The 17,465-nt window shown below is 35.1% G+C and overlaps 1 protein-coding gene across 3 annotated transcripts in view; it reads right to left on the bottom strand.

Moving 5' to 3' along the window:
* The window catches only part of CDH8 (cadherin 8), a 207,302-nt gene that overhangs the window by 49,417 nt on the left and 140,420 nt on the right, over nt 1–17,465 (bottom strand). For all 3 annotated transcript variants that reach the window (XM_087971614.1, XM_087971613.1, XM_087971615.1), the window contains exons 7-8: nt 15,806–16,059; nt 4,171–4,307 (exon numbers count right to left, since the gene is read on the bottom strand). In XM_087971614.1, coding sequence (XP_087827740.1) covers nt 4,171–4,307; nt 15,806–16,059 — 391 coding nt within the window. The remainder of the gene's footprint in view (nt 1–4,170; nt 4,308–15,805; nt 16,060–17,465) is intronic.

Below are 17,465 nucleotides of genomic sequence, written 5' to 3'. Positions count from 1 at the left end.
AAAAATAAAATTTTACATCTACTTAAGGGCTTGAACATTTGGCTTGAAGCATCATTAGATACTAGATGTTCACAAACATACATCTTTTCTCCTTTCTTTTTTCCTGACAGATCTTCTTAACATGATGGAGAAAAATTATATGTATGTATGTATGTATGTATGTATGTATGTATGTATGTATGTATGTATGTTTTTAATAAGAATCTACCAGACTGATAATATAATGATTATGGAGTTAGACTAGGACCTGCAAAGCCCACTGATCTTACTCAACCTTGGGAATTCAGTAAATAATTTAGGACCCATCACTTTCTCTTCAATCTACATCATGAAATTGGCAGAGTGATAACCTTGGAGAAAAGGTTTCTATGAACCACCCTAGAATAAATTTAAGAGCTGAAGACCAACACATTTCTAGATCAGTGGGTTTGAAAGAATTTTAATTTTAATAAGCAAAGTAAAATGTGGGAGACAACCAAACTGAGCCTGAGCGTGGGGTCAAATGCATCATTAGTCTGGCATCCCTGAAAGAGATAAAAGTCCAGTCCTTTAGATCCATTGACTCTGATCTGGCACCTATTTGCCCTGACCATTAGTAGATTAAATTCTTATGTGTAGGTTACACGGAATAAATCCACAGTGCTTTCTGAACTCTATAATTCCTGGTTTCTTGCATCTGATGAAAACTTATCTATGCTTACTTCCAATAGCTAATCTTGACTTTGATTTCAGGTCCTCCATCTTAAGTAGAAAGTGTCTCTTTAAATAAAAGTGTCATTGCAGCCTCTTTGCTAGAGAAAATTCATTCAGTAATGAAGTTGTCATCTTTTCAACAGCACTTGAACATTTATTTTAATTTACAAAAGCCTTTAAAAGAAATACATGATGTCTATTTTACTTTAATGAAACAGAATTTCCGCCCCCCATGCTTTGTGCAACCCCTGCTGTTGCTAATGTGCTTTTGCTTTATGTATCTGAATGATTGTTGTTTTGAACCATTTGCTTTAATTATTAGTACCACTGTTGTTTTACTTTACATGTTTGCAACAAGTAAACATTAAAAAACCCCAAACCAGCAATAGCAAGAAAACAGAAAACTGCCTGGTCACAGTTTAAAATTTATAGTTTTAGTAACTTAAACAAATACATACATAGATAGATGATAGATAGATAAGATAGACAGACAGACAGATAGATTTTATTTGCCCAATCTGGACTTGTTGGTTGGGTTTATTGTGGGAGAGTGAGTAAAATTTGGGAGTATAGAATCACAGCTCAGTCTAACAAAATTTTGTTCCATGCAGAAAGAGTCAGGAAGGGGATGGCATCTGTTCAAACTGCTATTTCCCCTAATGTCTAAAAGGTCTACACAGTTCATTTTTCTTCTGTTCTGCAAAGGTCACAATTTTTCCAACTGAAAATAAACTTTCATGTTTTGACTGTTCTGTGAGATCCTTCTCTGACCTCATTTGCCGGAAGCATTTCTAAATGTTCTTCTCCCTCTGGTTTGAATTCTCAGCTTCTAGAAGACTACAATTTTCTATGCCAAAAATTAGATTAATCTCTTCTGAAAAGGAGAGAATATGGTATGTTTGTGGAATGTACTATTATATATATACATACATACATATATAATACACAGATACTAAAAATGAAATCATGTCAGATGTCAATAATCTCAAATGCACTCAAGTTCATTATTAATAAGCTATAGCCCATACTGGACAATGGCACTGCATTTTCTCACACATTGAGTAGCAAATCCATAATAACATACAGTTCACTGCTCAACCTGAATTCTTACAAGCAACAGGAAACAACAGGTCAGTAACACCAACATGGCAGCCAGTTCCTGCAACAAACTAGCTATCTTCTTGCAACAAACTAGTTATCTACTCATATCTTTACTAAAGACCCATAAAACCTATACACCAGACAAGAAACACCTTCACAAGTTCTTTCTCCAATGTGATATATGTCATCATCTTCCAGTAATGATCCTCTAGATTCTACATGGAATAAACAGGAGAAACTTTGCATAAAATAATTAACAGACACAAGATTGACATCAGAACTCAAAAGAAGAATACCATAACATCAGAGCACAGGATTCAAAGTGACTTTAGCAAATTGGGACTTTAAGAATACCATCAAGTGAGAAACATCTAAATGTTTTGGGCTATCTCAGAAGGGCTTAACAAACACAATTGATTTTAATACATTGCAATTGCTAATCAGTTAAGTATTTGTAATCTGTCTCACATGTAACCTTCATCTGCATAAGTAAATTACCTTTCTTCCTCCCCTACCATTCATTTTCTTAAATCTTACTACTCTGTCAGTGGTGGGGTTCAATTTTTTTTTTTTTTACTACCAGTTCTGTGGGAATGGCTTGGTGGGTGTGGCAGGGGAAGGATACTGTAAAATCTGTCAGAGGTGGTATTTGCTGGTTCTCCAAACTACTCAAAATTTCCACTACTGGTTCTCCAGAACTGGTCAGAACCTGCTGAATATCACCTCTGCACTCTATGCATCCAATCAAGATGTGGCTTATGCTTTCTATGAAATGTTAGTAAGAAAAATAATTTATCAGGCTTTTGATTTATTTATTGCCATGATAGACTAACGCAACTTATTTCCTATATGGTCTGCTGCAAATGTCACACAGAACAGGATATGTGTTCTGGATATGAACTGGTCTTGCAATACACTTGTTAATTGTCAAACTCCACAAAATATTTTTTTCCTGACTTGTGCTAGGAATTCACCATCTAGCATTTTTTGTAAAAAAACAACAAAAAAAACAAACAACAGAATTTTCTGGATTTGCATGTTATAATTCTGCTGAACATTCCTTACAGCAGGTTTATGAGGTTACAAACAATCTGAGTATGTTAAAAAAAAAGTATTTAAGTGTTGCAAACTAGGGAACAAGTTTCAGGACCTCTTTCTGCCATGAAAACAAACCAAACCAAAAATCTACCTTACATTATTTAATGGCTCAGAATTGTGTAACAAACATCAAATCTATTAGCTGGAATTAGGTCGATTCAGTGCCCCATTGCTAGAAGTATTAATATTTACTGAGTTTTATTGTGCAAACTGAATATATTGCATTGTTGTATCCATCAGACTTCTTTCAGTAATTTATTTATTTGTTCAATTTTTATAACTGCCTGCCTCAATCAATGATTCTGAGACACTTTTCAATTCATTATGTATCTCCTACATCACCAGCCTGAATTGTTTGTATTACTTTTGGCTTGGAATTGTTATAGTAGACCCATTGCCCTTCATTCCCTTTAAATTAATTTTGTATCTGAACATACAAACACATTTAAAACTCAATAAATATATTTTAAACAATTCAATGTAGTTTTTGATACTTTTTGAGGTTGGTTGTTCAGATGCTTCATCACCCAACTAGGCAACGTAATCAGAGCAAAGTGAGGGTGGATTTGCTGTGTGCTTCATTCATATTGAAGCTGGTATTTTGGAACCAAATAATTTTTTTAAAAAAATTCTAGACCTAGAGTACATAAACCTGGTAAAATCTCTATAGAAATGTCTGCATTCCATTGCCAACACTCATTTCTGATTTGAAAATTTATCCATTTACTTGGCAAAACCTTAAAAGGAAAGGCAGGGTAGCCAAAGCTTTTTAGGAAACTAAACCAAGTAACTGGCAATGCTTTTTCAGGAGGCTGTTAAATTTTGTATAATGTTTATATCTCATGAAAGGAAAATGAGGTTGGTCCAAGCATCCAGGTATTATTTCAAAGGGAAAGAGAGAGAGAGAGAGAGAGACATCTACGTGCCATAAAAATGTCATTTCACACATGCTGCTGCAGTGTATTCATTAAAAGCATTACTTGGAGCATTTCCCATGCTATTCCATTCCTGGCTGGCATAATTTTACTCTGGTGGCATATCTGATTAAAAACAACCACAATAAACAAGAATACATGCAGATTACTCACTATAAACAATGATTTCCCTTTGTCTCTTTCTCTCTCTTTCTCTCTTCTCCCATCCCACTTTTCGGAAGACTAAGTGATAAATTACAATTGCTGGTGGCCTTAGCTCATTGAACCTTTCCAAGAAAATAGGAAACACACAACAGAGTGGCCAAAGACCAAATAGGCAAAATAAAAATGAACAATCACTTACTTTCTTCCATTGCTACAATGGTTATATTATGCCATGTGCTAGTTTCTCTGTCCAGCGGTGTGGCCAATGTTATCTTTCCATCTTGAGTATTAATGTTGAATTGTCTCTCAAGGTCAGTGTTCCGATCGATGGAAAACCTAGAGAACAAAGATCCTTATTAAATTATTCAACTTAAATACTTGTGCCTGATCTGAATAGCACAGCTTTCATAAGCTGACACATCTGTGTTTGGTTGAATAGCAGTTATGTAGCGTCCATGGATTCACGGAGCTCAATAATGATATAATTCATAAGGCCCAATAAATAAACAAATAAATAAATATAGACGGAGGATCAGGAAGCAGAATTATAATCCATGGAGTAATTAGCAATATGATCTCAGCGTGAAGGTTAGGAGCTGACACTAAGATCAGTCGGTAGCAGTCTTTTAAAAAACTACTGCGAATCAAGAGTTAATTAGATGATCCATCACTTTTATTGGACAATTCCTGTTGTATTTCATCACCACTGCTGATAATTCTGTCAATACATTAAGAGAGGAGGTTGTTTTGTACATGTCTGTGTGTTTTAAAGATGCAGCAAGCACTCTAACAAAAATGACTTTACAGTAATTAGATAAATATGTCATCGCTGTATGCTGTAAACCAATTCTCAAGACAATATCTGCTTTTTTAAAAAAACAACATCTTTTCACGGGTAAAATACTTTTAAAAACTGGAAAAAAAATTACCATTTTGTGAACTGATCTCATTGGTGTCTCACAAAACAACTTTGATCTGATAGCAGAGCAAACAAGAAGGTACAGGTGCATTATGCAGCCTAAATGCAGAAAGCCAATTTGACAAAGCAAAAAATTTCGATAGTAAATTGTTCAAACGGTGCATTGAATAAAATGGTGATTTAGAACTCCCTAAAAAATTTTCAAGAAAGCTTTTACGCCAGCCCATTTTCATGGAATTGTTTTATTAATGCATTACTTGTAAAAGAAACCAAACTGGGAAATTAAACCTTTAGATTTCTGACAGGCTATGCAGAGAGCAAAAGAGAAAGCAAGTAGGCAAAGGACTGAAGGGGAAAAAATGATATTAGTACCAGCAACCACAGCTTTTATGGTTCTACTAAATCCGAATGGAGAATTTAAATACAGAAGCATATTTGGTATCATTCTAAAATGTGACATCTCCAAACATCACACTAATCCATTTGCATCTATCTAATATTCTTCTGTACCATGCAGCTATTAATTAGAATTAGCTATCTCATACCACGGCTCAGGCTGTTGAATACTTGAGGAGTCTTTAAAATGTTTTTTCTCTCCAAATTTTGTTTTGACCTGATTTGGACCTGATTTGAAAAAAAATGCATTGTATTAAAACTTGGTTATATATCCAAATTATATATTTGTCATACATAACTTAAAGGAAAAAGAGGAAAAGGAATAGCAGTAATTGTAAATGTACCATGCCCCTATAACTAAATACCATGCAGGATAAAGCCCACATTTCATCCTATAACGTTGTAAAATTGGGGAATAAATATGGAGCTTCAAGGCCATAAGAACCTTCACAAATTATTATTATTATTATTATTATTATTATTATTATTATTATTATTATTATTATTATTATTATTATTATTATTATTATTTACAAATTAATAAGCATAAATTAATTCATTTAAATCAAGGGTCTTCAAACTTGGCAAGTTTAAGACTTGTGGACTTCAACTCCCAGAATTCCTGAGCTAACATGACTGGAGGAAGAATTCTGGGACTTGAAGTCCACAAGTCTTAAAGCTGTCAAGTTTGAGGACCCCTGATTTAAATGGCTTCACAGCATTTCAAGAGGAATAGTGTTTTAGTGCTTTTAAACCTTAGGTGATCTGACTAAAATGTAGTTTGAAAGGGTATTCATTTAAAAAAAAAATGGAGACAGACATGAAAAGTTTTGCAACCATAACCTGCCTCTTCTAGTATAGAAATATTCCATTGCTGGAGGTTTTCAAAGAATAAGGACTCTTCACTTGGGCAGGGGGTTGGGCTAAAAGACTCCCAAGGTCCTTTCCATTCCTATGATTCTAAAGAAAACATATGGTCTGATATTTGGATTAAATTTGTGAATTGATGAGCCATCAGAAGCTCTTTTAAATTGCTGGGTGGACCCTTATGCAAAATACTTTGTGTCAACTGTAGCAACATTATGCCAGGCAAAAAGAAGAGGTAGACCTGAAAGAAGGAAGGTTCTGCCTTCCTTCTTGTGCAGATTGCTTACAAATAGCAGCAATCTGTACAGAGATCAAATGTTGGCATGAGTCTTAGGTAACTCAGCCAACAGGTTCCATAATAATTCAAGAGAGAGATAACCAGGGCATGAACCAACTGCTTAGCCATCTTGGTAGTGAGGAACTGATGGATCCTTTGAATATTCATGAAATGGAAATGAGCACTTTTCATTTTTTTTTTTTAAAATGGAATGTTTTAAAAGAAACCTGTAGCTAAAGCTTTGAACCAAAGGGAGAAAGAAAAGTGAAGGAACGGAGATGATATAACCAAGATTGGGCTACAATAATGTCTGTCTTCTGTTTGCTTTCATGTTCTATTTAAGACTCATCCAATCAGAGATTCTGCTTGGACATTGAATGTCAAATCATTCAGAGCAGTGACAAAAGAATAAATCCGAAAACCATCAATATGGATGCAATAATTGCACTTGAAAGATAAAATCAAAGAGGGTCCCAAACAGTGAACCTGAGGAATCCCCAGGGATAATGGAAAAGATCAAAAGATCAAACTATTTCATGAAATCAGAAATGCCCAATGCAATAACAAAGCACCCCCTATGTCTTATGATCCCTGAGCTATCTATATATAAGCAATTTGACATTGTCTGTAAGGAGGGATGGATGGATGAAATTTCCAAATATTCATGAAACTGTGGTTTGATTGTTAAGTATACCAGTTAAATTGCCAGCTTTCTGAAGACAAAACAAAGCAGGATTTCCTTCTGCTCACTGTTCAGTTCAACTTAAGCCCCATCAGATAGATTTTGGAATGATTAAAGAACACATATTTAGAAAGATCACTAAATCTTTCTAATGAGCACTAAATAGGCAACCCTTCCATTAAAATGATGAACTCCAATTTACATCTGGAGCAAAAAGTCATATTTTCAATCAATTTTATTTAGTAACATAATGAATTTTAAGTTATAATCCCCATAGCTCTTTAAACAGAAGCAAAACTGGAGATTTGTGAAATTTTGCACATTGATTTTCAACAAGCTCTTTGTGAGATCAAATTGTATTAAAAAGTATTTTTTTTTCTAAAAAACAAAGCCAGTTTACAGGTTGGCAGGAAGAAAAAGCTTTCTTCCTTTGATTTCAGACCAATATATACTGTATATATCACATACGACGGTTTTGGTAATTATATGATAGTACCGTTCTTTTTAATGAGGGTATTGTCAAACATCTAAGCAACATATGAAGGAACATTTTTATCAAATGGAGGAAGGGCATGGAAAGAATAGCTTACTAATTAATAGCTTTTGAAATTGCTTCAGTGATGCCACAGTTTATTGAGTAGTGGTGGCTGGATGTGAAAACTGAGTTTGGAGGGAGTAGATGGCGAGCCACATTTCTTCAGTTGATGGTTCAGAAATATGGATTTGAATGTAACTCTACCTCCTTGCGGATATTCATTTCCACCAAAATGCTGTTTTGTATTGATGCAAATTAAAGCTTTACAACCAAATCTGAACCTTCCCAGCCTTTCAGCTTTTTCCTGCTGAGACGTGAATCACAATATTGATACTGTAAATCACTGTATCTCAGCATTGCCAACCAGAGAGGACATGCTACTAGGTGACTGAGATAAACAGCTATGGCTCGGGAAGGTACAAAATATTTTATCTGGAGTTTTAAAGCCTGCTGTGTATTAAGAAAATGATTTACTTTTGCTGAAGACAAAATACCCTTCTGGGCTCTATGTGTGGGAGCATATGCATGCACAAGTATTCTTTTCTTTAAAAAAGAAGAATGCAGAATGGAGAAAGACTAGATCCAAGAACCATTTGTCACCAAAATTTTTAAAAAAACAAGCACAAGTTTGGAACAGTGGTGGGATTCAAATTTTTTTTTTACTACTGGTTCTGTGGATGTGACTTGGTGGGTGTGGTGTGGTTTGGTGGGCGTGGTAGGGAAAGGATACTGCAAAATCCCATTCCTTCCCCACCCCACTAACCTGCTTTCCAGCTCCATTCTCCTGTGCAGGGCAACCAAAGAAGACCCAGCAGATCAGCTGGGACTCAATGGGAGGCAGAGAATAGATGGGGGGGGGGGCAGTCAGAGGGAGTATTTGCCGGTTCTCCGAACTACTCCAAATTTCCACTACTGGTTCTCCATAACTGATCAGAACCTGCTGAATACCAACTCTGCTTTGGAAGTATGGAAAATATCCCTCTCTGAATTCCAGAAAGAAGTGTTGGAAGTATATTATTTTAAAAAACATGGAGAATATAATATTTCAAAAAATTAAACTAACTGACATGAACCTATGGCTTTAATGCGTGGATTAAGACTTGGTTCTTTTTCTTAGATGACACCCTTCTCCAATTGTTCACATATCACTATACTATGCAATTCATCACAGCTCCCCTCAGTTTCAAATTACATTTTAAAAGGACTACATATGTTTGAGATTATAATGATTTTAAATAAAACTATGCCAACATAACTATAACTAAGAACATTTTAGTAAGGTCCTTGGTGCTCTCTCAGCCTTCTTGATTTCTTGCAGAGGTTTCATTAACCAAACTAAGGTAACATGATCAGTGATAGTGTAGCTAGTGTAAGCCCAGAGAACATCAAGGACACCTCATTTCAACCCTCGGCTGAAAATATTTTCCTTTATTGGTACATTTCAGAATCGACAAGCGCCAGGGAAATCAGAAGATACAGCTAGTTCAAATGAGTATAAACTTTTATTGTAAACTTAAGCTCCCTACAAGAATCTGCATTGCTAAAGGTCAAGGGAAATTAGTGGTAGTTAAGAACAGAAAGGAATTTGAGATGAGCTGGACTTAGATCTCTTGTAGGGACTCATAACTGATGATACATTTGATCCCTCCCTTGGTCATCTCCTGCAACTACAAGTATTTAGCAAACTTTGAGGTTCTAATATGCCCACACTTTGGTTACCCAGGTTCTTATGAAGCAACAGGGCTGCATGGAGATTCGAATCTTCTCTCCAAAAGATATTTCAGAGCATACAAAGGGATGAAAATATACCAACTGTATTTCTCCTCGGGACCATAGGATTTGGACAATGAATTTCAAGTACTGAACTTCCGTAGCTTGCTTCATAAAAGCAAGCTGGAAATGACTAGATTAGTTTGTCAACTTTAATACCAGCACAGTAGACAACTAACTCTTGAGATTTCTTTATTTTCATCATAGGATTTGAGTAAAGCGTTTAGGGAAAACTGTCAAACAGAAGAAAAAAGCCACATGAAAATAGACACATTGGTGAATGAATTGAAGAAACTAGAATTAAGACAAAAACAGAAGCCACTTTGGATTTAGACTAAAAGCTGGAAACTTTTAGTAAATAACTGGACTTAATGGATGGAATCGGACCAATGTGTTGTGAAGATGAAGTTTGCCAATTAAAAAAAATATATCTTGAAAAAGGTAGTAAACTAGATAAGATGCTGGTTTAGTAACTGCAAAAATGAGTAAATAATAATAATAATAATAATATTATTATTATTATTATTATTATTATTATTGTTGTTGTTGTTGTTGTTGTTGTTGTTGTTGTCATTCACACAGTCAACCAGATGATTAGATTCCATTTTTTAATCCATCTTTCAAGTCGTTATGATGATGATGATGCACAAAACAATGTGAAATAAACCTCTGCCTCCATTTCTGTGGAGCATTTATAATCTATCAATATCACTTAATAGTCATCAGGGTTCTTTTTTCAATCCAAACAGTCCACTTCAGCTTGTGTCCAGTTAATAATTCTAGTACTGTTTTGTCTCATAGGTATGGTCCAGGTATTGACAACTTTGATGTTGTTTCTGACATTCATTTTTATCTTTAGCAAATTTCCCATTCTTGATGTATTCCAAGATGTATTCTTTGCTAATCAGATTTTTGACTTGTCCATGCTTAATATTATCCAACTATGAAATGTTCAGATAATTGTAAGTTTTGTCCTGATGGCGTCTGATAGTTTGGTTATACGGCATTTCAATTCCATGACTGTGATTTTACACCAATTTATTGCTACTGTAGCAAATTTCTCGAGGCCAAATTCTGTTGCTGTATCTGTGCTAAACATTCTCACAGTGTTTGTCAATCATTGGATTTCAATTTTAGATTTTCCAAAAAGCTTCAGATTATGCATATAAAGCAAACGTGGGATGTTATTAGCATTGTTACTGTTGGATACCCAACATCTGTTTTCTTCAGAATCAAAGGAAAAGCAATTACAAATAATAAGGGTGGTAATGAATCGCCAGGCAGATGCCTCACCTAATGTTGATAAGGACTAATAAAGGCCTTATTTTTCATTTTCAACCATCAATTATTTCTTCCACTGCTTCTAGTTTAATGTTTTTATTGACACCAGTTGTTTCCAAACTTCTGATGATCCAACTATGTGGCAATGAACCAAATACGTTGGTACAATTGCCTCTGGTTTCACTGAAATAGCTGGTTTTAGTTCAGTTGGATGATTTGTGCCTCACAGCATTCAATTTTCCAAGTTATTGCTGTTATTCATTGTTTTATGATTTCCAAAGCTTCTTCAACTTTTCTGATGCTGAGCCAATATTTAGTTTTAATTAGACTTGTGTTGAGCGCACAGTCTATATATATTTTCCCCAGTTTATATATATTCTTTAAATTACTCGCATCTGACCTTAATTTCTTTACCTTTGTCTCCAGTCTAATTTTCCACTTTGGGACTGAATATAATTTTGTTTTTAGTTTTTGAATTTCAATTCCCATTTTTGTTGTATTGTAGGCAAGCTGATTAGCCTGTTCAATAGATGATAATTCTTGCAAGCATCTTATTAACATCCATTATAAATGCCGGGTTGTTTTTGGACACTACTTTCAGTGCAGGAAGTCTTTCTTTTGGTAGTTCTGCACCTAACACATTTTTCTTTTTTAATTTTCTTGTCTGGAGGTGAGTTTATAGTTTGCTTCATTGCTGGCCTTTACTGATTCTGTTGTTATTACTTCTTCTATCTTTTATGTAATTCTTATCAGCTGTTTTCTCCATTTTTATAATTGTTGTTCCTTCAACTCTTCTACTATTGTTTTGGAACTTCCATTTTCACATATATATTTTTCCTGAATCTCTTCCAATTGTGCATCCCTGAATAATTTATTTCTGGTAATGAACTTCCTTTGATCTGCTAATAATTACTCAGTGATAATTGATTCTGGATAGATTTAGATCATCATCATTCTTATTTCTATTGAGGATGGCAACAGATGTGTTTCAACAATGGAGAAGGTAATAAATCAATTTGTTAAATATTATTTTAAATTCTATAATAAGCATACTGAACTAGGATCAGATGGAAAAAATATCTAGCCATGGTTCAATTTATAAAATTAAATGAACAATACAAAGTTCTCAGTAAATCAATTATTGAATCTGAAACATGTGTCTTTCAACCATCTATGACAACTATTTCTAATTTATTTCAACATATTTTGCTAAGAAAGGGAGAAAAAGGGGACAAATCACATGTCTAGATGACTTACAATAGGCAGATTTACATAACTACATATTATGATATGCTTCAAGTAAAATATCTTTAGAAAGAAAGTTGCATACAGATATTGATTTTTGTACAATCTGTTTCCCTTCCCATTCACTCTTCTGATCACAGTTCTTTAGCTCACTCATCCAGTTGTGCTAACTACCTCTCGTCACGTCCCTAGATAGTACTGTACTCTGAAAGTCATGAAGAGTCATTGATGATGATTTAGCAACATTAATGAGGGCTACAGAACAGTTAAATTACCCAGGAAATATATTATTTGTATCCAAAGAAAACAATACCATATCTGAAAACAATTTCCTTTTATTTATCCTGAAATATATGGAATGCTAAAGTCTGCACTAAAAGTAAACAACCATAAGATTCTGCTCTACTTAACAATATAGGAGTCTATAATAGGACTGTGTATGCTTCAAAAAATATTTGGAACATGTGTTTTGGATCTTGCACAAGCACAATCTCTCTCATCCCTAAGGAGATCCTGACTTTTCTTAGGGTTTCATGTCAGCCTGAGGTGGGAAAGGATCTCACTGCTTTAAGGAATCTATTAATTAAAATGAATTTGTAGCAGATGACCAGGCAGAGTCACTTTGCATCCACAAGAAAGCTAAATTCAACCTCACTTGAATTCTAGTAGGAATTCTACCAACAATTTACTTGGACTGTTCGTAGTTCAGATTCTTGTTTACAGATAGTTTGAAATAAACTTGTATTCATTTTGGAATGAACCCTGGCTCCCAATTTTTTATTTTTTTTTGCCTGACAGAACTGAAATTAAAACATTGACTTGCTCAGAAACCACAGATCAGCAAACAGACATAAAAATAACCTAAAGAAATGCAGGCTGTAAGCATCATAAACATTAGAAAGGCTGAATCAGTATGCATATCAGACAGAATCCAGATGAGAAAAGGGAGACACACATGTCAGTTTTGTATATTTAATTAAAACACATGAAATGCCATCATACATGGTGGATTTTATGGGGCAGGAAATGCTCACAAGGCTTAAATAGGGTTATTGGCACGGAAAGATATATACTTTCAATAACCAGTCAGGAATGTCTGCCTCCAATTTTTTCCTCTTGTGACTTAATAACTTGAATTTTCTTATCTGATAAACCACCAGCCCTGCATAATCCTATTGCACAGATGGCGGCTTCAAAGAATTTGTTGTAGGCCTGCACTCATGAGGCAAAGTAACATTTCCAAAGCAATTAAAAATGAAGAAGTGCCTAAAGGTGATGGATTTAAGAACTTTTCCTCACGACATTTTCTGATCAGCCTGAATGTTTATGTAGATTTTTTTTTTTTAAAGGAAAAGAAAAAGCACCTTGAAGACTAGCAAATTCAATCTGTGGCATATATTTTCTTAAGCCAGAAAATGATCTTGGATCAGATGCACTTGATAGCCATTATATATAGTTTTTTGGATAAGGAGGAAGAGGAAGTGAGAAAAATGGAGAAGGTGGATCTTCAATACGGTGCCCATGGACATTAAACTACACACACACACACACACTCTTTTAATTATATTTAACATTTAAGCTAGCATGCTGCAAAGCAAAACACCAACCTCCAGTATCATTTTTATATCAAAGCATACCCTTGGGTGTATTTGTTTTGTTAGACTTATTATTTCTTGCAATCAGAAATTTCTTGGCAGTTCACAGTATGACCAAAAGAACAATACAATAAAAGACCTACCAGATATCATTTAAATTATTTCTAATAAAAAAGTCAACCTCTCTCATGGAAAAAAGAAACAAATGGATTACTAACAATAGTACAGTTGGAAAATAAAGACTGTAGCACTATACATTTCTATTTTATTTGTAAACATGCCCACTAGCTGGTTGGTGGAGGGTGAGCAGGAGAATAAAAATACTAACAATGGGTATCCAAGGATGCTACAAAATATGGAACATCTTAATTCTGGCAGACATCTTTTATGGCAGTTTTTTTATTGTTTGTTCTGAAGTTTTACAGCATGCTCAGTGGTCCAAAAGAAGCTGGGTGTAGGAAAGGCTGTGGAAGAACCTGGGATTGGAGTTAAAAGACAGACCAGCCTAGAATCTCTATGTAGCCACAAATAGACTAAGCCCAGCCACCCTTGAATCCCATTGAACTCAAGGAGAGGTACTAATTCTTAGTTGAGAAGATCCCTGCATAAACACAAGTAGCAATAAATCAATACATCAATTAAATTGGATTTTTAGGTGTAGACCTTGTCTTTCATGCTTGGCTCAGGGATCCTAATTATTATTTTTGTATATTATTCATCTTTCCTTTTATTCCAGGACAAATTTTTGAAGACCATATCATTTGAAGCTTGCAAAATATTGGGCTCTTATATATTCTTCCACTCTCTCACCATCTCCCCCACCCAAAAAAAGTCAGACATAACAGAGAGGATACTGTGAGAAATAGACACTCTTCAAGAATATTTATTTATTCATTCATTGGCTATTAGTTGACTTCACTTGTTCAGTTGGCTCAATTTAAAGGAACCCATTGGTTTGATGTTAAGGAAATCACCCTCCCCACCACAAACATATTTTTTTTTTCCAGGAATTACTTTGTCTTCTGTTTCTGCCTTCCTTATTTGTTCTTCCATGGCATTCAGAATAACCATGATCAGAGACTGTATAGTGGTTGTCCATCAGATGAAATAGAATAATTCTAATCAATATAAATCCAGAATTGAATCCAGAAAAAAATGAAAATGCTGAACACTTCATTTTGTTAACACCCCCCCCCCAAAAAAAATCAGTTTTAGGATCACTTTTTTTAAAACAATACCCAGAAATGTAAAATCATCTCTCTCTGGACCTGGAAAGATATTAGACACCAATGAAGCATGGGTATAATAAGGCCACTCAACAGAATTCTGTAATGCTGCACTTATTGCAAAATTAAAGACATCGGAATAGTTTAGATCTAGTCACATGGGAAGAGGAACACTGGATGATCCATTAACTTAAGTTTATTAGAAAATGTATGAACACAACACTGAGAGATTTTTACAGTAGCTGCATTGAAGCTTAACTGTCTGCTACAGTTAAACAAAGTGGTGTAGTATGCAGAAATAATTGAAGAACCGGTATTTCTAGGTGAGACAAACAAAGAAAAAATCCTCTTATTTGAAAATCTTGAAAACAGTGGACTGAGTAGACTTTTCTTAGGAGGAAAAATGATCTGACTAAATTTAATTCCTAAGTTCTCCACAGGGGATAAAAAGTCAGACACAACTGGATATTAGAGATGGTATCTCAGGTATCATGCACTATTCAGCCCTTTGAGGTGGCACAGTGGTTAGAGTGCAGTACTGCAGGCTACTTCTGTTGACTGCCGGCTGCCTGCAATTTGGCAGTTCAAATCTCATCAGGCTCAAGGTTGACTCAGCCTTCCATCCTTCTTAGGTGGGTAAAATGAGGACCCGGATTGTTAGAAGCAATAGGCTGACTCTGTACACTGCTTCGAGAGGGCTGTAAAGCAGTATGGAGTGGTATATAAAGTCTAAGTGCTGTTGCTATTACCTTCCTTCCTCCCTTCCTCCCACCCACCCATCCATCCATCACATGCAGTGATTAGAATGTAATGTTGCAGGGTAACTCTGCCCACTGCCAGAAGTTCAATCCTGACCAGTTCAAGGTTAACTCAGCCATCCATCCTTCCAAAGTGGATCAAATGAGGAACCAAATTGTTGGGGGCAATAGGTTGACTCTGTAAACCACTTAGAGAGGGCTGTAAAAGCACTGTAAAGTGGTATACAACTCTAAGTGCTATGACTATTGTTCAGCAGGAAGAATTGTTTTAAAGCAGGAGTACCTTATAGAGCTTGAAGATCCGTCTGGATCGTGGGCGGTCACCTGACCAATCACGGAGTTAATAGCCGCATTTTCGTGCACTTCCAGCAGATAAGTTGGTGATGAAAAGACAGGGGGTTCGTCAGCATCTTCCACTACAATTTTTAATGTTGCCGTATCTTTGAAGGGTCCCATGCTGATGAAACGTGGATCAATATAGACATTACTTGCTTCTATCTTCAGAGTATATGAATTTTTGGTCTCAAAATCCAAGGGCTGTTAATGATGACAAACACAAAAGCTTTTTCTAGATAGTCACAACAGCAAGAACAAGACAATATAGTGCTGATACATCTGCTTCTCCTCCATTTCTTGACATTAATGTAATCCCTTTTCCCTTTCTTTTCTTGTGACTGCAAATTTCATGAGTGTTTATTAATGTCTCATTTATTTGGTAAGCCTTAGTAAAACCCCACCAAACTGGAGATTTGCTGTCTCCATTTATTTATACTTTTTTAAAATAACAACACATATAAAGATTTCTCACTTGGATTTTTTTTTTCTTTTTTTCCCTTTTTTCTTTTTCTTTTGCTATAGAAAGATTTTTTTTTCTGCTAATGACCTACATTGCATATTAATAACTCCACTAATTGTCATTCTATTCACTGTAGTTAAGGAGCAAAGAGAGAGAAATTAGCAAATTTCATGTGGCAGAAGAATTCTATTGTTTGCAGAAATGTGTGCGTGTGTAGGGGGGAAACCAGACTGAAGGTATTGTTCTTTGATTGAGATCAAACAAGTCAGGACAATTGAGATCTAGTTATATGGGAAGGGGAACATTGTGGTATCCATTTCACTGAAGTTTATAAGAATAGTTGTGTATCATAACCATCAAGAGATCTTTACAATATCACTCTTGAAGCTTAACTTTCTGGTACAGTTAAACAAAGCAGCATTGGAGGTATGGAAAAGTTTTCAAGGTGTGCAACATATGTTTAGCTGTGCTTGGGATTTAACACAATATTAGCAAAAATTGAAGCATTTATGTCTGACAGGCCAACTACATTCAGATGCAAATCATACTAATTCCAATTCAAAAATGGCAAGAACATAATAGTATATATAATGGGAAAGACCTCTGCCTATAATCCCTATGAGTCAAAACAACAACAAACCTCTGAGAAAAAAAAGAAAGAAAACAAATTTGTCTTCATGGCATAAGTGACTTTAAAAATTACATTTAAAGTCCCCATTTAAACATGGCACATGTTATTTTCTCCTGGCTTAAAGAGACCCCACTATTGGTTTTATGAGACCTTAGAGTTGGTCATTGACAGCACAACTTGCAAGGAAATTCTGTGGCTGTTAAACTGAAGCTCATAGAATTAAGAAGGTGAATATAATTTTTAATCATTGAGAAACTGGTGGAGCACAGTTTTAGAGATTTAATCAACGTGATCTTTGTTTTCATGGAGGTTTAAGCTTTCTTCTCATTACAATCACAGGTTTTAGAGAGGTACCTTGAACAGAAAAAGTTGTTAAGTGCATAAGTGCACTGAAGATCTGAATAATTATGATTATATTAGTAAGCTAGTTAGTTAGTAACCTGCCCGTGACCCATAACCTGCCTTTTCAACATTTTCTCCCAAAACACTAGACTACAGGTCTCTACTCTTTACTAT

The sequence above is a fragment of the Notechis scutatus genome, chromosome 9, assembly GCF_049901735.1.
Source record: "Notechis scutatus isolate UNSWTSFEM ecotype Mainland chromosome 9, rNotScu1.2, whole genome shotgun sequence".
Lineage (NCBI taxonomy): Eukaryota > Metazoa > Chordata > Lepidosauria > Squamata > Elapidae > Notechis > Notechis scutatus.
The sequence above is the reverse complement of the archived record's forward strand: the minus strand, read 5'-3'. Positions and strand labels throughout refer to the sequence as shown.